Genomic DNA, 23032 nt, shown 5'->3' with positions numbered 1-23032 from the left:
AAAAAAGTTAGACTGCTTATGAATAGTGCAAAACTATTTGCTACTTCAGGAAAAAATAGCATTTAAAAGGCTGCTTGATGCCAGTTGGCAAGTGTGAATTTATCAATGCCTTGTCACATAGGGTTTTCCATAGCTAGTTCATGATGCGTTCTGCCTCACTCTGCCACCTTAGTCCAGGAGCATTTTTGAGACGCACAGGAGGGGTGTAGTGAACCAAGAATGTTTTGATACACATGGGAAGATACACGTCAATATGTGTTTCTTTTTAATAACTTCAGGCTAAGGGAGCTGAATGCAGCTGAGATAGATGGAAAGGGGGTCGATGCGTGCGTCAGTACAAAGGGACCCGCGTTATCCGTTCCCGTCCGTACCTCAGGCCGGTGATCCCCAGGCCGGCCCTGCTGCTGGCTATCGGACAGACCCGGCACGGGGGAGCTGAAGAATGTGCCCTTGCGGCTGCAGAGGGGCGGGTTCTGCCGGAGGCCGCGGTATTTGGTATCCGCGGGACGGCGAGTGCTGACACGCAGCGCTGCCGGAGGAGCCTGCCCGAGCCCCCGGAATGTGGGAGCTGCTCCTCGGCCTGGCAGAGGTGTGGGCCCAGCAGATAGCACAGGAATGTGCACTGTGTCACTCGGGAGATGCTCGCTCTTTTCACTGCAGCTTCAGCTGGTAGGTGGGACTTTCCCTAAGGTGTTATCCTGCTCTTTCATCTTGGTGATTTTCTTGAGAAAGGGGATTTTTTCCTGAGTGGTTCAATGCTTTGGACGTGAAGTTGAGAGCTCCTGTCCCAGGCTGCCTCAATGACTAGCAGAGCTTTGGCAGATGCTGGGAACTACCTTGAAGCAATGCAGCTGGTATGAAGGGCCACTCATACTTATCTAATGTATATGCAGAGCTGTGTGTGGGCTTTGAAGACCAGAATCCAAAGGACTTCATAGTTAGTAATGATTTTTGGCAAATGGGAGGGAAGGGAGAGAGGGACCAACCAATGCACCTTGACCTCTAGGTGTCTTGGAGTGCTTTATAGCTGTAAAGATATCAAATGTGATATGACTCCTTAACTGTCCCTCTGTATAGAAAAAACTCTTGAAAGTGAACACAAATGTCCTCCCTACTGGGGAGGATGTGGTTTGAGCAGCCCACTGGCCTGAATGTGATTTCAATTGAGCATGTAATTTTTGGCTTGCCCAGTGGAGGGAAGAGGACTCTGTCCTTCTGTGCCTCTGGCTCATGTTTGCATGCAGCTTTACCAGGTCCTTGGCTGAGTTACCTGAGCCCGTGGAGTACCCAGCCATGCCCACGCTGAGACCGTTGTGCTGTGGCACACAGTGAGTTAGGGTTTCACCAGCTCTGCAACTGCACCAGACAAGCAGGAGTGGCTGGGCCAGTGATGGTTTAACAAGTATCCCCCTTCTGCCCTGAGCAGCATGCTGTTAATAGAGCAGAAAATACACATTTCTGTATGCACAACCCATGCCTGTGGGTAGGCTGAGCCCTACTGAGTATTTGGAAGCTGGACTCTGTGATTCTACTTCATCCATGTGTGTCTGTGAGTTGACATCTTGTCTGTGGGTTGTGTTAGAAGCTTCTGGTAGGGGTGAGAGTGGAAGGAGGGGTGATCCTGTGGAGGAGCAATGGCTTGAAGAACAAGTTTAACCCTGGCTGTTTTACCTTACTGATATAAAATGGTTAAATCTGTGCTTTTGATGTAAATGAATCTTTGTGCTTTTAACCTTGGGAGATTTTGCCTCCTAGGCCTGTGTCTGTGGTATTTTAGAGAGTCCTTGGGGCAGCAGTAAAACTGTGGTGAGGTTTGTGTGGTTGTTCCTGGGTGATAGCCTCTGGATGCTGCAGCGTGTGCTGTGTGAAGGTGCATATCTCTGTGGGGAGGTGCAGCACACGTGGCACCGGCAGAAGCTTTCTGCCTGCCTAAAAAAGGGACAGGTTCCTCACTCTGCGGGGAGGTACAGGGGAGGTGAAGTTACTGCCAAGTGAGCCGTTGCTGTGGGGTCTCGTCTTTCTGTCCATGTAAGGATGTGGTGGTGCCCTCTGATGGCTGCTGGCTGTGGGAACTGTGCAAGGGTGATCCAGTCCACTGCTTCCTACGGGCTGGGAGGCCGATTTACACCTCCTGCAGCACAGTCCCTCAGGAGTCGCCTTGGGAGGGAATACTTCATTACCGAACAAATCGATCGAGTCTTTACTATTTCTAGTTAAGTATTTAATGTTCTATTTAAGGAGCAGCCACGGGAGTGGACTCAGTCCTGTAACGTGAGGTGCCCAAGGCAACAGCATTTCAGTTACAGTTCATCGGGTTACAGCTGCCTGGGCACTGTTACGAGGGAAAGATAGAGAGCAATGCCCCTTGTCTCCATTAGTAAATGGCTTTTCTTTTCACCCATCTCTTATCTCACGTTGGCTCCTGTAGTGTTAGAAAGTTGCTCAAATGTGAAATGAGTTTTCTCACTTGAGCCTTTGGGATGAGGTGCTGCATGGAAAACAAAACGTAGATCCTTTCGGTCCAGGTTTGGAGTAACTGAGTCAGTCTCTAGAGTGCAGAAGTCCTTGGGTTGACCTCCACGGGGGCGGTTTGGAGCCTGTGGGTTGCAGAGCTGGTTCCCTCTCGGGGTGAAGCCCCCCGGGGGGGGCTGGGCTGAGCAGGCACTGTGCCACCACCCCTCGCACCCTGCCCTCCTCGGGGCAGTTCTGCTGCCGCGGTTGGACCCTTTGAATGGGTGCAACCTCCCAGTGCAGCTAAACTTCAGGGAACTGTGGTTGCTGATGGGGTTGGATTGGAAAGCAGTTTGTGTGGCTGGAAGCAGCAATGGGTGCGGATGTGAAATGGGGAAGACTTCCCCTCTGTTGTGGCTGTGAGCTTGCAGGGAGCGACCCGGGCGTGAGGAAGGGCGGACCCTGGGTTTGCAGGACGTGGGGGTGTGCAAGCAGAAGGAGAGATTCTTTGCCACCATAACCCACTGTGAGATGAGCGCCTGTCCTGACGGGTGGGCTGGTGCCTTCCTGCAGCTGCCTCAGTATCGGTGCTGTCTGAGTAACCGAGCGATTCCTCTCCAGCCCTTTCTCCTCCCTCTGCTTCCCGTTCTTCAGCTCTGCCTTGTTTGCTCAAGTCAGGAAGGGGGAGGGTATGGGGGAAGTTAATCATTAAACTGTAATGTCTTCTCCTTAACTCCTTCGAAACCTGGGGGAGAAGTGCTCCTGGTATTTCCAGACCCCTCTTCTGCAGACTTGCAGAAATGAACCAGTAAATGTAGCTGAGCTCAGTTCTGTGCCAGCAGTGAAAAGCAGTGGATCTCGGTCCCATGGCTCATTCAGCAGAGGGCTGAGCCAAGGAGGTGAATTTTGTGGCAAGATGGTTACATCTGCCTGTCCTGCAGTGAAGACTGGGAGTGGAGGGTAGAAAAATGGTTTGGGTCCCCTCTGCAGGGCTGGAGGATCCCAACACTCTCGTGGGATTTTCACTTCCTGGTGGAGTTTAATTTGCCTTTGTCATTGGTGGGGAGAAGTGAAAACCACACCTTCTTGGGTAGCACTTCTCCTGGAGGTTGTGTGCACGGAACCTCCAGTCACAGGATCTGCCTGGATGAAGGAACTGCAGCTCTTCAGCAGTTCCCTTGAGGTACGTGCCTTTCACTCTGGAATCCACCAGCTGTTCTTCTGCTTAAAAAGAAGTTTAAGTCCATTTTTTTTCTCAGATGCAGAAGGTTTGTATCCTCTTGGAGAGTCTACTTCTGGGGTATTTTGGCCCCTCTAGGAACATGCCTGTGGCTTAAATGATTTGGAGCATCATTTTGCCTAAGAGGTGCACATAGTTACTTTAATGCAGTATTTAATTTGCTAATGGCTGTATTCTGTTCTCTGAGGGCAGGACTGCTTTTTCTTTCCTGATGCTTTGGTTTGTCGAAGAGAGTGGATGTAAAAGCAGCACCTTCCTTGTCCTGTAGTGCAATAATACTGTCCTCCATTTGACCCTCGAATCTATTTTCTTGAAGGGTTGCTGAGTGTGCTGGCTGGCGTGGGGAACTCTGCTCAGGAAGTGGCTTTGAGCTGGCAGGTGCCTGCCCTCTCCCAGCTGGGCGGCTGGCAGCCATTAGGGCAAGCTCTGGCTTGGTTGCTATTCTGGTGCCACCTGGTAACTTCAGCTGCTGGTGGAAGATGCTGCAGGGTGGCTCAGGCTCAGCCCTCACACCCCAGACCTGAGTATCAAGTGCAGGAGGAGGAGGACAAGTCCTGCTAGCTGAAGGAGATCCGGAGGGTTTCCGAGAGCCTCCTCTCCTCCTTCTGCTGAAGTTGCATTACTGTTGTCTGGCTGAATTCCACAGCTCCAAGGGGACCTGCCAGGTATGTCCTGATGCTCTTTTAATGGATGCTGGTGTCCCTGGTGAGCTGGCTCCTCTCTGAGAGCCTTAGAGAGGCGTGCACTGGAGCTCGCTGCCGTGGTGGGAAGCCGGGCGCCGGGCCAGGGAGGCTGCTTTGGAAACAGAGCCCCGTGCAGCCCTGCAGCCGCCTGCTGGAGCTGCCCCCGCCAGGGGCTGCCCTGGTCCCGCAGCGTGGCACCCCAGGGCAGAAGGTCCCACAAGGTGGCTCTGCCCGTGGGTCCCCGCAGAGGAGCGCAGGGTTGGGGATGGGCAGAAGGTGGTGTGCAGGCAGAAGTCGGGAAGGTGGGAATGCCTCTTCATGCCCCATTTCTGAGGGAGAGTGCATTTCTTGAGAGGTGCAAACTGTGTGCCGTGGGTTCCTCTGTCTGGCATGAGTGACGGTGTTTCTAGCTGGTGGAAGTTTTTCTTCTCTTCAGGAATTTGTGACCGGTCTCCACCCAGCAAACTGAGAATGGTTTTCAGGAGCAGAAATGGTGTTTACCTGGCAGGCTCTGGAAACCAGTTAACTGTTTGTGTGATCTACTGAGAGGGATTTTTGTTGGGGAAACTGAAACGTGTTACTTCTGCTGCACCAATGGACTAATTTGAAAGTTTTGTGCTTCTTCCACTACCTTAGACTCTGGAGAAAACCCCTCCCGAGCTCTTGTTTCCTGCAGGAGGCAGTGCCTGCGGGCACAGCAAATGACTCTGTGATGATGTGGGGCCTGTAATTACGCTGTGTCAATATCCTGGTGCCAGTCATCTCTGGGCAGGTTTCTCCCAGGTCGCTCTTCTGCATGGTGCAGTGAGACTACGGGTCCCTGTCCTTGGGCAGTTTTACAGTTAAGAAACAAATCTGAGATTGACACGGTTTTTCTGGCTGCTTTGTTACCTCTTGGTGTTTTCTTTGTACTACTGTTTGATTAACCTGTTTGGTCCCGGGCTGCAGGAACGTTTTTCAGGGCATTTAGTAGATCACCCTAGATGAAAAGTCTTCCCAAGAACTTTCTGGTGCAAATGTCCCGAACGAGATGCCAGGATTTTACCTTTTGGGTCTTTTTTTCTTGCAGACGCCTTACTTGCAGACCTGGAATCCACCACATCCCATATCTCCAAACGACCCGTGTTCCTAACAGAGGAAACTCCTTACTCCTATCCAACTGGAAACCACACGTACCAGGAGATTGCAGTGCCACCTCCAGTGCCCCCGCCACCTTCCAATGAGGCACTGAATGGCACCGTGATTGACCCCTTAGACCAGTGGCAGCCCAACGTCTCCAGATACGCCCACCAGCAAGTAAGTGACCGTGTGTGGATGGGGAGGGCGCACGCTTGGTTTGTTGGTACAGTGTCTCTCAAGGAAGTAGATGGGAGAGGGAGTAGCAAGAATTGAGGATGAGTTGAAGTTTAGCTATGAACAGAGTGGGGAAATGGGGAGAGGTGTGGGTTTTTAGTAGAACTAACTGGTTGGAGCAAATGGCAAAGAAGGATTTGGAACTTGTTGTCCTTGTTTCCACAAAATGGAAGTGCGATGAGGTTAGTGTTAGTCATCTGTCCTGCAGCCTGTGGAAAGCAGACTGGGGGTTTCCAGCACAGATCTGAGACTCACAGGCAAATCTGAAGCAAGTTCAGAACAGTTGTTCCTGGTGTAGCTCATCTGATAGAGGCTAGCTTGACTATACAGTGGGTTGTTTTTTTAATTCTGCTGGGCTTTGTTCTGCCCTCTCTATGTGTGGGTTTGCAATGCAGTAGTGTGCATATCTGCTTTGTTTTCTCTGTTTCCAACACTAATCTCATTTCCACAGCCTCAGTCCCAGTCTCCTATATACAGCTCTAGTGCCAAAAGCTCCAGTGCCTCTGTTCCCAGAGACAGGCTCAGCTCTCCTTCTCCCCGTGCCAGTGAAGAGGAACACGTCTACAGGTATCTTGTCCCTGTTAAGAGATAAGCCTGACTCACAGCTTGAGCCTGCTGTGGCTCAACCTGCCTTCTCTAAGTGGAAACAAATGCTGCTCCCTGTGGATGTTATGTTTTTTGGTTACCTCTTTAGTAAGCGGCCACTCTAACTTCAGACATTGACCTGGCCCGTTCTTTTGCTCAGCTGCAGAAGAAGTTAAGGATCCATCAGACAGAACAGGATCTGGGTTGTCTTGTGAAGGATACAATCCAGACATGTGACAAATCCACCCCCCTGTTAAGCAGCCCAAGTTCTTTAGGAGGTGGGTGGCCTTCGAGTCAGTTATCCCAGGGAGCTCCTTTACATGTGGCCTGGCAGGATGTGCAGGGACTTGAATTTTCAACTAAATTCAAACATCTTAAAAGCCTGCTACTTATTAACTTTCTGAGCATAATGTGATAGTGTGCACAAGACAGAAGTTCCCATTTTGGATTTGGAGAGAATCTTTTTCATAAATTAAGGAGCTCTAGAGCATTAGAAGTTATTTCTTCATTTGTAAAACTAGGAGAAAATGATTTCCCTGCCATGGACAATGGTAATGCTGTTATTGCAGTGTAATTAGCACCAATGCAGTGATTTTTGTGGTAAGTTTGGCTTTGAAACAGTTTACAGTTGTGTGTGGTAAACAGGATCACCCATATAGGACAAACAATAATTATAGTCAGTATTTTATTCACACTTGTGCACTTGTAAAATTCTTTCAGGTCTTGTGTATTTAACGCAGTAGAAAATAGTTTCACATTACTTTCTTATAAATTGATTAGAGTTCCTCAAAAGTTTGAGGATTTGAACAGAGACCTTGAGTACTGCAAAAGACTGCCACATAACCTGCTGCTTTTGACTTGTTGATAGCTCAAGGTTTGTACTTCTCCTCTCTCTCCAGTCTGTGCTAGCCCTGCATGCCCTTGCCTCAGGGGACAGGTTTTTGCTGCTTGGTGTGACGTCAGCAGAAACAAGTAATTTTCCTGTATAGGAGTTAGTGGTTCTGCTGGTGTTCTGTGTGTCTTGGATCTGCAGGCAACTCACTCTTTGCTACGGGGCTGTGCAGCACGGTCCTAGAATCTGAGACCCTGCCCATCAACGCCCTTTCTTTCTAACTCACCACTGAAGTTGTGGCTGAGCAGTGGCTGTGTTGTGGTTGATTCACAAAACACACACCTTCTTTCCCTCAGAGCTAAAAGCAGCTGCTTGAAAAGAATACAGTAGATGTGTAAAGTTTGTGAACCCAGTGTAAGTTTCCCTCCATCTTTCTGCTCTGTCTTGATAGAGAAGTTTCACACTTCCCTTTTGTCTTTAGTTTTCCAAACAAGCAGAAGTCTGCAGAGCCATCTCCCACAATGACCAGCTCCTCTCTGGGCAGCAACCTCTCAGAACTGGACAGACTTCTTCTGGAACTGAATGCTGTTCAACATAATCCTGCCAGTGGCTTCCCAGCAGGTAAGGAATAGCGAGATGTTTGGTACGAGTGGATAGTTTGATTCTCAGATTAGTAAGTAGCCTGCTTTTTCCTTCCAGCATCCTTACTAAGGGAGTCCCCTCCAGCCCCTGATCAAAGATTCATTTAATATGAGTGGAATCTCTTGCAGCCTGTGATGCAGCACCCTGCTCAGAGCAAGGCCAATTTAAAAATTGTCTCTAAGATTTCAAAGTCAGATTAATTTGCTTGGTCTCTTGCACTATTAAGTTCTGAATATTCTCACAGATGGATGTTCCACAAGATTTCTGAGCAATTTGTTGCTCTTGCCTGTGATGAGCATGTATGTATGGATTGAGGGGTCTGAACAGCTCTTTTCTGCTCTCTTAAGATGAAGCCAGCAGAAGCCCATCGCTTCCCAGCGTGACTGGACCTCACTATGTTGTGCCAGAGAGCAGCAGCTCGGTGGGAGGGAAGGCTGCACCTCCTACCAAAGAGAAGCCCAAGAGGAATGGTGCACGTGGGATCGAGGACGTGCGTCCCAGCGTGGAGAGCCTGCTGGATGAGCTGGAGAGCTCTGTGCCAAGCCCAGTGTGAGCAGCCTGGTGGTGGTTACTGGCTTGGGTGGCATGGGACGGGTTGCTGTGGGAATAGTGACTGTAGTGTAGGGGCAGATGCTGTGGGAGAGGGATGGGCAGGAGATGGGCTTTGTCTAAAGGTTCAGAAATCAAGCAGGCATGTGAAGATGCTGCTGCTCTTTTATCTGGTCCTGGATGAAAAAACATGTGAGTCATGTTATGAGCTGTGGATTGTCCAGCCTCAGATTTATAGCTGTTCACAAATACCTGCTGTCTGACAAAATGAGTGTTTGGTCATCGTCCACTTTGTAATGGGTGGTGTGTGTACACTCTTGTGAAGAGTTGGCAGAGATGGGCTCTGCATGTGTTGTGGCAGCTGGGTCTGGGGAGGGCTGGCCAGGGTGGGCAGCACTGATGAAAATCGCCGTGCTGGGCTTGCTTTGGGGCAGCAGGAGGGCTCTCAGTCTAGGAGTCCTCTCCCAGCCTTAACCACACTCTTCTGGTTTTTTTCCTTGCCTTTTCCCTGTTAGTCCTGCAATCACTGTGAGCCAGGGCGAGGTGAGCAGCCCCCAGCGGGTCACTGCCAGCCAGCAGCAGACCCGTATATCTGCTTCTTCAGCTACACGAGAACTGGATGAGCTGATGGCATCTCTCTCTGACTTTAAGGTATACTATCATGACAGCTTCATGCTACTTCTTGTCCGTCCCCACCCCCAGACTCTGTTGCCACTTAGCCACATCTGCTGACCTTGTTTGGGCTCTGGAATGCCCCCTTCACCTTTCAGACGTGCTCTGAGGAACTTCCTGTGGTGGTGTGTGTGCATTCTGAGTGCTCCTGTAGGTGTTCTGACTGCTGTAAATTCTGGTCGCTGGCAGGGTAAGGCAGCAGTTCTGTTTTTCCTTTGGTTCTGCAGTTCGTCTGTTTGCCGAAGATAATGAGCTTAGTTACTGCTCAGTACAGAGTGAATTATTTTGCTGTGCCACAACTTAAGAGGCAGTGAGTGGGAGACACCAGTCTGCTTACTGACAGAGCCCAGGCTCTTCTGCTCTGTGGATTGACCCTCCTCTTTGGCGTGTATTTTTACCCTGATGTGCATTCTCTGAGGAGGATCTTCCAGGCATGTGGTGTGAGCACTGAAACCTTTGCATCAGATAGCTGGAGACTTCAGAGGTTTCCATCTTAAAACAATGTGTCTTACCTCCAAGGGAGATTGAAGTCTGAGCTTCTTGTCAGGGCAGAGGATGGCAAATACTGTTCAGAATCTTGTTTGGAAATCAAACTATTGTACTGGAAAAGAACTGCTACTGCAGTCACAAGTGGACACATAAAAATCCCATAATAGGATAAGCTCAGGAGTGGTTTGCCCATGGTAGTCTTGATACGTGAAGCACTTGGTGTATGCACTTGTATTACTTATTCTTTATTCATATAGGTATGTTATCATTCTTGCACTAAGTGATTAATTATGGAGCTTATCTTCTTAAGACTTCATTTAGCCATAACCATAGCAAAATGAAAAATATTTTCTCTTCTTACTTTCTACTTCTACAGCTGCTTTGCTAATAATAAGTGTTCACTTGAATTCATTCTGAGAGAGGTGGAGAAAGCAGATGTTTAATATATTCTTTTTGTTGTCATTGTCAGATTTGCCTTTCTTACATTCACGTGCAAGTTTGCTTTCTAATGCTGAGAAACTAACTCTAACGCTGTTTTTTCCTCATATGGAGGATTCTGTTTCTTGTCTTTGAACTCCATCTCCTCCTACTGTGATTTTTGGTGGTGCAGCCAGAGCTGAGGAGAGTTTTGTGAGGAGAGGTAGACAGGATGTTCAGTGACAGCTCTGCTGCTGCTTGATCTCATGGGATTGATTTGCTGTGGGTCTCATGGAGGCCATCACAACTCCTGGAGCTTTGACTAAGTGTGTGAGTTCAGAGCCCAGCAGTGAGAACTCATGCTCTGTGGGACTTTGCTTGCTTTGCACTAGCTGGACTTGAATTCATCTGCTATTTCTGGCTCACATACCTCATTTGGTGGGAATCTAGGAGTTACTCACTGTTTTCTCTAGCCATACTGTAGTTTGTATTTAGCCAGCTTCAAATATTGACATGTTAGTGTTGCCTTTTTTCCTTCATATTAGGTCCTAGGGTAGAGTGCAGTATATCCACAAGTGGCTGTTGAGCCTGGCTGAAGAGCTGCACTGTTGTGAAGCTGGAGAAGAGCTCCCAGGTGTGCTGCTGGCATGCTCTGCCTTGCTCCTTCCACTTGCTGTGGGAGCTTGAGACCTATGGCCTCGTGCCCTTGTTGCTTTTCTCTGCACTCGGGAAACAAGCTCAGGGTGTGGTTGCTGCCACCAGCCTTTGCTCCTAGGTGAGCTCTTGGCACCTGAGAATGACCTTGCCCAGCATAGGTTTTCCTTGCACAATACAAGGAGGGAGCATTTCTAAGTGTGGGTGAGACCTGATTTGAATTTGAATGTTTTGCAGGCTTGAGAATCTTTGTCTAACTCCAATAAAACCTGTGTGGTGGAGATGAGCTGCCTTCTGTAATACCCCCTGCCTTTCTGGCTTAGCTTCTGGTGAGCTCTGAGACCAAGCTAAAATGCAGTAAGACTTTAAAGCTTCAATCTTATAAACACAACAGTAGTATTTTTGTGAGGCATTGAGCTCATCTGCATCTAAATGTCCTTCCTGAAGCACAAAGAAACATGGTTTCTGTGATCATTTTCCTGTTGTTAATATTGTCATTGGCTGTTTTTAACAGTTACTTTCCTTTTTCCTGTCCTCTGGGTTGCTTCATTTTCCCTTCAGTCCTTTTTGTTTTTGCCTCCTTGATTTGTGCCAGCTAGTGATGTCAGCTTGTCTGTAAAAATGGATTTCTAGTCTGTACCAGTGGCAGAACTGGAGAGAAGTGGAGTCTTTGCAAAGGTGAAAAAAGAGGAAAGGATGTTGTTGGGAGCCCTGTGTGTGGTTGCAAGAAATGGCAGAGAAAAATATGATGTGCAGCTAGTTGGAGTTGTAGCTGGTACAGCTAGAAGTTGCATTAGATGGGGATAAGAGGATTGGAGGCACTGGTGTTTCATTTCCCTCATACCCCAGAGTAGAAGGTGTTATTACAGACTGATACATTACCTTTTTATCATCTTTTGCTTGCTTTAATGAGTTGCTCATTCTTTTTGCTTACAGAATCCATTTGGTTTTGGTTATCTAGCTCATCAGTCAGCAGCACTGAGATTACTTAATGCACTTGTTTTTTCAACCTCTGCCATTTCTGTGTAACATGATGCCTGCTTACTGCATAGCTAGATGCTTGTATTTAACTGTCCTATTACTGTTGAGTGTATTAATTATTGCTCTTAGTTTGAAGCTAGTATGTTTTTAATGTGCTGGAAATAGTTGGTTTTGAGTGAAATGGTAGTTCTGCTTGAAAATGACTTTGTTTTGGGTCTGGAAGCTAAGTGTGAACCACAGCATAAACCCAGGCTATTTCTACTGGTGCATCTAGCTTAGGCATAATGTAAAGGGACGGCAATATTGGGAAATTCCCTTGTTTCAGTTACTGAATGTACTTCTTTATTAGTCCTTTTCCTCTCTGCTGTGACTGTGGGTCTCACTGTGCTACTCGAGGGGAGGAGCAACCTGAATCGTGGTCCCTTCTTGCTCTTCCCTTTCTCAGCACGGTCTCCCTGTAGCACTGCTGTTGTGACTTCACCAATGTGTGTGTGTTCCCCAGCTCCTCACTCCCAGGATGGTAGCAGCTTAGGTCAGATGGAGGTATATGTCTCTTCCATCTACTGACAGATTTCCTGCATGTTCTGGTTAATTTTATACTTTAATTTGTGATAAGTATCTCAGAAAGGTAAGTAGAGACTGAGAGACCATACCACCTAGGAAGCTTTGTGCCCCACTGCTTTAGAGTATAGGCACCTAAATTCTTGAGGCTTCTTTGGAAAATGTAACTAAGAATCAGAGCAGATCTTGATAGCTCTTGGATTGGGAAATGGTTTGTGGATACTTTTTTTTAAATTGAGAGAGCTCAGCACTGGTCTTAGGTTGACCTGCTGTGTGAACTTGTCCAAGCCACTGTTCTGATTTTTCCCTTTTTAAGAAAAAGGAGTAATGCCAGTTTGTCTCCTGGAGTTTAGCCAGGAACTGCTGGAAATGGGGAAAGGAGGACCCACAATCTTTTGTTTTCAAAAGACCCTGTAAGTCAGGGAGGGCCAAAACCTGTATAAAGTTGCTCTTGTTGTATTTTGGATCAAAATTAATACCGATTTTATGGCAATGTAAATGTGGAGTCTTTGGCCTGAGGGGGAGCGGCTAATCTTGCCACCTAAGCAATGCTTACAAGGGCATGGAGTGACTGACAGACTGATAGAGATTCAGTGTGTGTCAGGGCCAAGGTGAGATTAGCTGTGTGAATAGAACAAAGCCCACGTCATCTGTTCTTGCTGTGAATGCCCTCCAGCTCTGTTTTCATTGCCATGTACTCAGCCAACTGGAGCATTTTATTAGTGTATCAAGAAGAAAATGTCATGCTTTGTTCTATTCATTGATTGCTTTTTTTTTTTTTTATCTTTGAAATGTAAAATCTACATGTCTGACTGGGAGTTAATGTGACCTTTACTCACAGTCTAGACGTTCCTGGGTTTGCAGCTGGCTTCCTGGTGGCTGCTGCCTGCCCCCATCACAGCTGCAGGTGAACACATGAGCTGTCACTTAGGAGAAGGGCATAGGAAAAGGATCCTGATGGCTGTAGAACTTCATCACCCCTAATACCATGTGAAGATCAGCACAATGTCACTTTGTTTCTGCTTTTTGATATTTGCCTTCATTACTCTTGGAAGTAAGGTTTTGGATCAACGTGGCTGTTAGATTTGGAGGTCATGATTGTTATAAAGTTTAATTCTTTGCTTTTTTTCCCCTTCTCCTTATCTCCGTCTTTATTTTTTTCTCTCCTTATTGCTTCTGTCTCCTTTCTGCAGACTAGTTCCACTATGTCTCTGATTTCTGAGCCCTCCCTAGAACTGGTTCCCAGATCAGCAGATGCAGACTCCAGCAACACTCCTCACAGCTCAACAGTTTTACCCCATTCCAGACCCGCTTCTGCCAGTCCCAGTGGGGACTGGGCAGTGCCAGCGTCGCCTCCCCCAGCAGGCCCCTGTCTTGAGGAGGGCAGTAGCACTGTAGTTCTGCCTACTTCAGGGCATGCTGCTGCTCCTCCGTGTGTGCCCTGTTTGCCACAGAAGGTCCCTGTGCCCCCCCCACGAGTCTCTTCTGGTTCTGCTGTCCGTGGGGAGCAGATCACCTCTGCAAGGCTGAGCAGAAAGCCTGACTCTTCTAGAAGTGTTTTCCAGGCTGTGCCAGCTTCCAGTGTGGAACTTCTGTGTAAATCTGCTAATATGGAGGCACAAGGCCTAGAGAACAATTTGGGAAAAGAGACTGAGAAGAGGGAGCAGAGGTCTGACTCAGGAATCTCAAGTGTACTAATTTCCAGCGCTTTTAATGGTCAAGGGAAGGGGCAGATACCTAAAGAGCTGGATCAGCAGGGAGCACTCAGGGACGATTCAGCCCTTCCTTCCCAGGGCAGAAGTGTGGAAACAGCTGTAGATGAGCTGTGGGGCCTGGAGCTGTCTGCACATGTGCCAGAGGCACATGTGAAGGATGACAGCGTTTTGAGCCCTGTGTATGAACCTTCTGTTGTGGCCCTGGATCGGTGGGATGTCTTCCCAGACACTAAAAACCAGTTGGGCTTTGCAGCAGAGCAAGGGCAGGAGCTAAAAGCTGAAGTACCACGTGAAACCAAGGTAGATGGCTGTCCTGACCTGGTCAAGAGGCAGGGCAGAGAAAGAAGTAGGAAGGCAGGTACTGCCGACATGAACGAAGCCAGAGGAGACCAGGGAAAAGAGCAGTTCAGAAGCCCTGCAGTCGCTCTGCAATCTCCTGAAAACAGCTGGAAAGCTGACTGGGGTCTGCCATGCACCTCCAAACCACCCATTGAGAGGATTTCTGCGTCGGGCCAGGCAGGCACTGAATGGATGCAGGCTGAGTGCTGGCTGGGGCTGTTCTGCCAGCACACTAACCTGTGGTGTGTGTGCCCGGGCTCAGCCACACTAACAGCATGTGGCTCTGCTGCCAGCTGCATGGCACGGGGCTCTGGCATCCTCTGCCTCAGCCCCCGGGCTCTCCTGCACGTCAGCAGCACAGGATGTGGCAGTTTGTAGGGACTTCTCTGGGAAATGGGCTTTTATTCCCTGCCTGGGGTATGGCTCAGTCCATAGAGGCCTCTGGAAAGTTAAAGGGCTGTTTTGTGCCACTGGAGGATGTTCCTGGCTTGGGATGGCAGCTCCTCTGCTCTGCTGACCTTTTCAGGTCTCCTTGCTGGAGCTGGGAGGGCCGCTCAGTGCTGGAAGCACGCCTTGTGCCCATACATCCCTGACCAGGAGTCTGATGCCTGTAAAGGGCAAACACAGAGAGGCCTCTCCATGTCCTTGTGATGCTGAGGTTTCTTTAATGCTCAGTAGAGTGGTCACGCTGCACCTCCTGTCTTGGCTTCCTGCTGGTTAATCTTTCCCTTCCTTTTCTAGATAGTTATTTTTGGCTGCTGTGATTATTCTTACGGGGTTTTTCCTTGCACTGAGTCACTGTTCTGGGCTGTGCCAAGAGGAATTTTGGCATTGTGGAATAAATGTCATCACTCTTCCTGCTCATGGTTGTCACTAACGGCTTGAGTTTCTGCTGTTGCATCTTGGAGCTTGCTCTGACGTTGCTCTTCTCTGCTGATACTATTACCTTTGTCATTTAGATTAAATCTTTAATCAAGAGGACAAAAGAGACTTCGAACGTGCACCCCATGTATCGTGAGCTCTCTCCAAGGCGTAAACTAGGCCCTGCCATGTTTCACAAGTCTGAGTCCCAAGACCGCTTGGTTGAAGAGCTGCAGGACAGACTGGGCATCACTAAGCAGGAGCAGGACGAGTGGAAAAGCCAGGATGACTGGCTGACAGAGGGGGTCGTTATCACTGCCAGACCCCAGGGGGAAGAGCAGCATGGTGGACAGCAAGTAGAGAAGGTAGAAAGCAGGGACACATGCTGGGAAATTCCAGTATGTCCCTCTGTCCAGATAGCATTGTGTGAAGGTCCAGATTAAGCTTCTGAGTGTCCTAAGCAACACAAAATGAAGAATGTAACTTCTTGTACTTGCCCTTGTCTGGCCTGAAAAGGGAACCAGCATGCAGGTCCTAGTTCTTAATGTTTAGGAATTGGGGTGGGATCTGAGGGTGCTGGTGATGGTACCTGTTTGGGCAGTCTGCCAACATCGTGTAGCAAATGTCCAGGTGGGGATGATTTTTAAAACCACACTGGGAAGCCTGTTGCAGAGACATGCTTAGTTTTCCCCATGCTGTGCCTGGGCAGGAGGTTTGGGTGTAGGATGGTGCTCCCCCTTGAGCTACCCAGTGAAGCACATTTTCTCGTTCCCTTCTCTTTCTTGCTGCTTTTTCCCCTTAGTTAAACACATAATAGTAACAGCCAGCCTCCCTGTTGCAGGAAGTAGTTGTTGGTTCCTCTTTGGATTTATTCACCTTTCTTATTCCTCTGTCTTTCTAGGTGGTTTTTCCTCCAGCATCCCCGCTCCCCCCAAGGAGGATGGTCTGTGTTCCAGCCTCTCCCCTGCTCCAGCCTTCCAAAGACACTGCAAAGACAGCCCCTGCTCACGCTGCTCCCTCTCACCTCTCTGGCCCTGCACCTCTTCTCCCACTCCCACCTCAGCCTTCCCATGTGCCATCTACTCCAGTCTCCTCCTCTTCCTTCAGCTTGGCTCCCCAGCCTCTCTTCCAGTGGGAAACTTCTGATGATGATTATCATGATCTTTCTGTTGTGGGCACCCTATTCCTGCTCTCCCCAGACCTGGACCCCTAGCACCAAGACAGTTGTTTCTGTTGGCTGTCAGACTGAAGACGATGCCTTCTGTCCACAGATGCAGGCAGGCTTCTCTCCTCTGGTTTGTTGTTTTAGCAGCATTTTCCAGTCTACCTACTGCTCACAGCTTGAGAGCTCGGTAGAGACAAGGGTCAGGTTGAGGCTGGTACTGAACTGCTAGATAGGAGAGGACTCGCTGGCAGTGTCTGATGCCAGCTGTGCCTGTCTAGCATTGCAAAGTACGTGTCTGTGCAGTAACCTGCTGGTTTGGCTGTGGTTCCTGTCTGTCCTGATGATCTCTTTGTGCAGCAGAGACTTTCCCTCCAAGGTGAAGAAGGTATCTCTAAAGCATTGGCTGTCACTCTCCCTGCCATGATCTCTCTTGGAGTGGGAGGAGTAGGCAATGGTAACATCTCCATAGTGGAAGGAGTAAATTGGCAGTCCTTCCTGTGTTTGCCTCTTTAGACAGACGTCCACAGTGAGTGGGTTTTGGGGAGGAGATGTTATGATCAAGAGCTGTGTTGTGCACCTCCTGTGAGGGAGAGGCTGCATCTCTAGGACAGGGAGGAGTCTTAGTGTACGTGAGCGGTGTGGTGGTGTGTAATGTGTGTACAGGCAGCTCTCCAGGAGTGAGCAAGGAAACGCCTCTGCATCCTGAACTGCTGTACTTTCCAGGTGAGCTCTGCTCCTCCCCTGGCCTGCAGTGCCCATCTGCAGGCTGCTCCTGCCCCCTGGGCCCTCGTGCCCCTGAGGAGGCAGGGCCTCCTTTCTGGTTCCTCGGCGTGGTGTGCTCTTCGGGTGGATGGGCGTGCTGCAGGAGCTGCTGGGATCTGCTCCGAGAGCTCCCAGTGCCACTGGTGCAGATGGTGGCCTGTAGTGTGTGGTTTGCTGCTCCAGAGCCCCTGGGTGCACTTGAGTGATGGCAGAGCTCTTGGGTGCAGGGTGGGGATTGAAGGGCCTTGGCACAATGACTTTACACGGACGCTGTGCCGAGTGTCCCTGTAAGCAACAGGCATTGCACACAGGAGGTGGGAACAGAGCTGTCAGGTGGGGGCTTGTCTGGGAGCCCTGGAGGAGCCTGGGTCACCAGGCTGGGGAGAAGCTGTAGCATGTACAGGTGTTGTACCTCTGCTGGGGTCAGCCGTGTCTCTCTGGAGAGTGTGGTCCCCTACAGGCAAGGGTGCAGTGCTCTGTTGCTATGTGTTGAATTCATCTCACCTCCTTTCTCTCCAGATGCAAACACCACACACAAATGTTAAATATTGCCTACCCTGCCTGGTGGCCACAAGTCCCTGGTTAGAGTGGGAGAGGATGGGATTCTCTCAGCACAGTCCAGCCCTTTTCCTCCTGCTGTGCTGTGCAGGAAGCCCTGACTTTGTCCTGGGACTCTGGCCTGGCCGTGGTGACAAAGGCCTGTTGTCTCCCTCAGTGAGAAGCCTCCTTGCAGTGGTGTGCTCTGGAGACACTGACTGTAACTGGTGGTAGGAAAAAAGTTATGGGATGGGTGGGAGGAGAGGGGAAGGGAAAAGCTGTGTGCTAAGCTGAATGCAAGGTAAGGCTGATGAGGAGTGTGTGAAGGAAAAAAAAAAAAAGCTAAAATTTGTTTCATGAGAATTTTTATACAAATGAGTGAAAACCAGAGTTTGTCATTAAGTTAAATAGTCAACTAAAGTACAACCAGCTGCAGGGCAGGGAATAGAGCTCCTCCTGTGCCTGGAAGGGCAGGTTCTGCCAAGGCTGTGAAGCCTTTCAGTGTGTCCCTGCTCCCCTGGCTGTGCTGGCAGCTGGGTCATACACAAGTGTAGATTTTTACCTCTGTTTTAATCTCATCTTAGTAAGAGAAAACGTGCTCCAGACCAACTGTCTCTAAACCTGACAGTAGCTATTCCAGTGCAAAGTCAGCTAAAATAATCTGCATTTTATTATTGCAGTTTGCCTACAAAGGCAGCTTTGGTGGCCAGGGAGGACATAAACTTTGTTTCTAAGTTAAAAACCCAAGTAAAACACTTCTGCATCTCTTCTGGGAAGCCTTTCCAAGCCCTGTGTGCTGTGGTGGCAGGAGCTGGCCAGGGCTCTGGCCTCTCTGTAGGTAAACAGCAGGCAACCCGAGGGGAGTTATTTCCTTCCTGCTTCCACTTGCTCAGCTCCGAGGTGGGATGGAGCCACCTGATGGGGACAAAGGAGACTTAGCAAAAATATCTGCAGAAGGTGGTGCAAAGGGAGGGAGGGGAAGGGAGGAGGCATTCTAGCTAAAAGGGAGGCGAAATGAGGGACAGGAGAGGGATCTCTGTTGGAGAGGAGAGAGTGACTACTGAGAGAACAAGAGCCCAGCAATAGAGAGAGGTCAAGGGGAAGGGCCCTCTGGATGGCGTCTCTGCTTTGTCAGCTGGCCAGGAACTAATGAGGTGAAGGCAGAGTTTTGGCAGAGGCACTGGACTGACTGCCTGGGATGTGCTGGTGACTTCTGCTGTATGCTCAGGGAATAAAAAATTAAATCCTTGGTCTGGCTGTTACATCCCAGGCTCTGTGCATGGGCAGAATACATGTGTGTACTAGATCCTGGTTCTCACTGGCTTCTGCAGAGAGTGTAGCTGTCTCTTAGCAGTCCCCTGTCCGTCTGTAGAGGAGCCACTGGCAGCAACAGCAGCCATCTCTCTTGTAAGCACACCAGCACTTGCCTTACAGTCTTTTTCTCCTCCCTGCAGTTCATGGCACAAGGAAAAGCTGGGAGCAGCTCCCCTCCATCCACAGCCTCCAAGCCTGGCAGCCAGCTGGACACCATGCTGGGAAGTCTCCAGTCTGACCTGAACAAACTGGGTGTAGCTACAGTTGCCAAAGGTGTCTGTGGAGCCTGCAAGAAGCCTATTGCTGGGCAGGTGAGTTGAAGGTGCTGTCTCATTGCTGACTCTTGGGCTGCAGCTGGGAGTAGTGGGGAGGGCTGTTTCGTGAGGATGAAGAGACTGGAGATGCTGGAGAAACTGAAGTACTCTATTTATCCACTGGCTAGGTACGCTGTAAGCTCCTCCAGTGACCTCTACCCTGCCCTTGAGGGACTGCCCTCTCCTGAGATGATAGGTAATTCAGTTTTCATGCTACCCCAGTCCAGGGCTCACTTGAGTAGTAGAACTTGTCATTCTTGCTGACCTCCAGCTGGTATCTTGTCATGTGGTCTAGGGGAGAGGAAAATAGAGTTGTCCTTCATAATTTATCTTCCTAACAGGTAGTTACAGCCATGGGGAAGACCTGGCATCCCGAGCACTTTGTCTGCACCCACTGCCAGGAGGAGATCGGGTCGCGGAACTTCTTTGAGCGGGACGGGCAGCCCTACTGCGAGAGGGACTATCACAACCTCTTCTCCCCACGCTGCTACTACTGCAACGGGCCCATCCTTGACGTGAGTTCCCCGGGGGCATGAAGGGCTCTGGCGAGGTGCTGCAGGCCTGGGTGTTAAAAGCCCCACTTTGCCCATGTGTCTTGGGTGGAGGATTTTGTTTGAGGGCTTCTATTTTTCCTTTGCCCTGCTCTGAAAGGGGAGCAACGTGCCCCAGTCAAATTCTTACACTAGTGAAAGGAGTTAGTCCCTCTTAACTTCACTGAAGTTCCTTCATTCCTCAGCTTTTGTCTCGCAGTAGCCTGTAGGAGCAGGCACCAGTGCTGGTCGTGAGGGCTGGGTGGGGCCCTGTGTAAGGGAGGGGGCAGTGAGTAAGATCCTTTTAGGGTAAAAAAAAAAAAAACAAGTGAGCAGTGGAGAAAGCCTGAATGAGCCAGAAGCTGGGAAAAATTGACTCAGCATTCTAACGGACTCTCAGGGGTATTTTAATGCATGCTCTTGTCACTAGCAATGTTAATGTGTTCTTTCCCTCCCCCAGCCCCACCTTACTTCCAAGCTGAAGCCATCATTTACTTGACTTGCATTTTGTCTTCTTCTCAACAGAAAGTGGTGACGGCTTTGGACAGGACGTGGCACCCTGAACACTTTTTCTGTGCCCAGTGTGGAGCTTTCTTTGGACCTGAAGGTATTGCTGGTTTATGCAAGGGGAAACCTATCTCCTCTCTGAACTGCAGACAAGTGTGTAAAGCAGAGCTGCTCTTGGGGGCCAGCCTGAGGGGTGCCAGGGGAGCTACTGGAGGTGGAAGCTCTGAGGGCTGTAGCTGTTCCCGGCGGAAGGATGCTGCAGTAATCGTCCTCTCTCCCTGGAGAGGAGGAGACTGCGTGTGCACGTGGGACAGGAAGGGCAGCAGAGCCAGAGCAGCTTCCTGCTCTGGGTGTTGGTGGGGGAAAGGAGGATCCTACCCCCACACCCGTTACCAGAGGTGAAGGCCAGGAGCTGATGCTCTTTGCCTCTCTTCTCCTCTGGCAGGGTTTCATGAGAAGGATGGCAAAGCCTATTGCCGCAAGGACTACTTCGATATGTTTGCTCCCAAGTGTGGAGGCTGTGCCCGGGCTATCCTGGAAAACTACATCTCTGCCTTGAACACCCTGTGGCACCCTGAATGCTTTGTCTGTCGGGTAAGAAACCCAAGGTGCTTTGCTGCTGTTTGACCCCTCTCATTTCCACCCTGCGTGCATCTGGTCCCTTGCCGGGAGAGGGCCTCTGTGGGGCAGTGAAGGGCAGCCAGCCCCACAGGATGAAAACCTGTCAGCCACCAAAAACCTTCTTGTTCCTCTGCCTGTTTACATTCAACTTTCTGGCTGCTTTGCTCTTTCTGTTCCCAGCTGCAATTATGGGCTTCTGCAGCAGCTCACAGATAAACAGAGACATTTGCTGTGACCTTTAAATAATTATAAGCTAAGCTTCTCTCTAAGCACTTGCCTCAGCAATCAGATTTTGAGGATCTTCCTCCCATGCTCCATCTGACAATGTAAACTAATGAGACTGACCTTGTTCAGACAAACGTACAAGTCAGTGAAATAGTGGCAGGCTCTATACAACAGGCATAATAAACAGGAATACTGCAGATTAAATGCTTGGCACTCTTTCAGAGAGCCTTGCAAATATTAACTCTTGGAGGCCCCAAGAGATAAGCCAAATCAGCCAGTCTTTCCTAGAGTGGGAAGGAAAGGCAGAGACCAGAACACGCAGCAGAACCACAAGCTGCTGGTTCCTGGTGTGGTGCTTGGAGCAGGCTGTCACTGTGATGGTGGCATTGCCTGCCCAGCACTGGCCATGGCTCCCAGAGCAGTGGAGCAGAAGATGGCAGTCCTGGGAGGGCTGTCCCTTTCTGTGCAGAGCCTGAGGTGTCTGTCGAGTGGTTCTGCTTTTCTTTCTCCCTGCCACCACACTGCCTGTGTTAGTAGGGCCAGCACTGATGTCTTCCAGGACACAAGATGGGATTCTCTTCCTGTTTTTGTGAAAGCAGAGTTGACTTTTCAGCTGTCCTGCTGACTGAGGGAGAGGAGTGTTCATTGAACTAATTGTCAGCATTAGAGAAGTCTTGGACTTGCTGCAGGCCAACTGCACTTGTCCCAGTACAGTGAGTGTCCAGCTATCTGTGGCTCTGTGCTGTTTGCTGGGGTCCAGCTGTGTACCGTGTCCTCCCTGGGGGAGAGCATGGTCTTAAGACAGAGCAAAACCAGGATTCTGGATATCTGGCTCTTCCTCTGGGCTTTGCTGCTGATCTGCTTGGGGAATCGGGCAGTGGCCTTGACTGTCCCCTACACCCTGCTGCCTCAGTTTCCTGCTTGTATAAAGAGGGGTGTGTGTCTCTTTAGTCTTGCAGGGATGGTGGGTGCTTCTCCTGCAGGTTCTGAAGTGTAGCATCCAGCTGTCTGACACTGAGTGGGTGAGGAGCTCTGGACACTAATGAGCCTGTAGCTGGTGCATCCTCTTCTCCTCACCTGTTCAAAATGGGTAGCACTGTGGAACAAAGAGGTCCCCAGCAGTGCAGTGTACGTACCTGGTGGAGGTGTTTCATGGTGCAGTGCCTGTGCAAGGTCAGCCACGCTGCACAGGTCACTTGTGAGAATGAACTGTGCCTCATCTCCTCAGCTGGGGCAGCCCCACCTTCATCAGAATCCTGCTGCATGACTGTCAGCATTGGTCCCCACCTCTGCCTGCCACTGTGGGGAGGCTGGAGTGGGATGAGGGAAAAAAGGGAAATAGGCTGCAGTGTTTCTGTCTGAGGGGCAGGAGTGGCCGTGTCCTTCCTCCTGACTGGACACGGCCCGTAGCTCATTTATTACATTGCCTTTGTCTAAGGGAAGGCAGCTGGGGGAAGGGCCATGGTTAACTCCCTTGCTTGTGGCTCTATCCATCCATCTATCAGCCTGTCCTTGGAAACTCTTTTTGATGGACAGTTTGGCTCTTTGAACGACAGGAGGATGCTGGAGGGCAACAGTTCACCCTGCTCGCAGCACGGCAAGGCTGTGCCACAGAGCTGCGGAGGCTTGTGGAGCTGCCACCTCCCCAGCAGGTCACACAATCTGTCCCCTTCTGCTTTGTCCTCCCACAGGAATGTTTCACACCGTTCATCAATGGCAGCTTCTTTGAGCACGACGGGCAGCCCTACTGCGAGGTGCACTACCACGAGCGGCGCGGCTCGCTCTGCTCCGGCTGCCAGAAGCCCATCACGGGACGCTGCATCACTGCCATGGGCAAGAAATTCCACCCTGAACACTTTGTCTGTGCCTTCTGCCTCAAGCAGCTCAACAAAGGAACCTTCAAAGAACAGAACGACAAGCCCTACTGCCAGAACTGCTTTCTCAAGCTCTTCTGTTAGAGGCATCGTTGACGGGCGCTAAGCATCTTTCTGCCACCCCCTTGGCAGTTCTGTCTCTCTGAACATTACTGTGAT

At 49.9% G+C, this 23032-nt stretch overlaps 1 protein-coding gene across 1 annotated transcript; it reads left to right on the top strand.

Annotated features, from left to right (window-relative positions):
• Positions 1–376: 376 nt before the first annotated feature.
• On the top strand, positions 377–23032 carry PXN (paxillin; the record flags this gene model as incomplete). Its single annotated transcript, XM_008944219.1, has 11 exons — positions 377–561; positions 5444–5670; positions 6179–6294; positions 7626–7765; positions 8134–8335; positions 8851–8986; positions 18943–19113; positions 19458–19631; positions 20172–20253; positions 20599–20747; positions 22691–23032. Coding segments are annotated over 11 exons (1849 nt in total), but the record flags the coding sequence as incomplete, so codon positions are not given.

Source organism: Merops nubicus, unplaced genomic scaffold (genome assembly GCF_000691845.1).
Source record: "Merops nubicus isolate BGI_N331 unplaced genomic scaffold, ASM69184v1 scaffold48730, whole genome shotgun sequence".
Lineage (NCBI taxonomy): Eukaryota > Metazoa > Chordata > Aves > Coraciiformes > Meropidae > Merops > Merops nubicus.
This window is presented reverse-complemented; position numbering and strand designations above follow the sequence as displayed.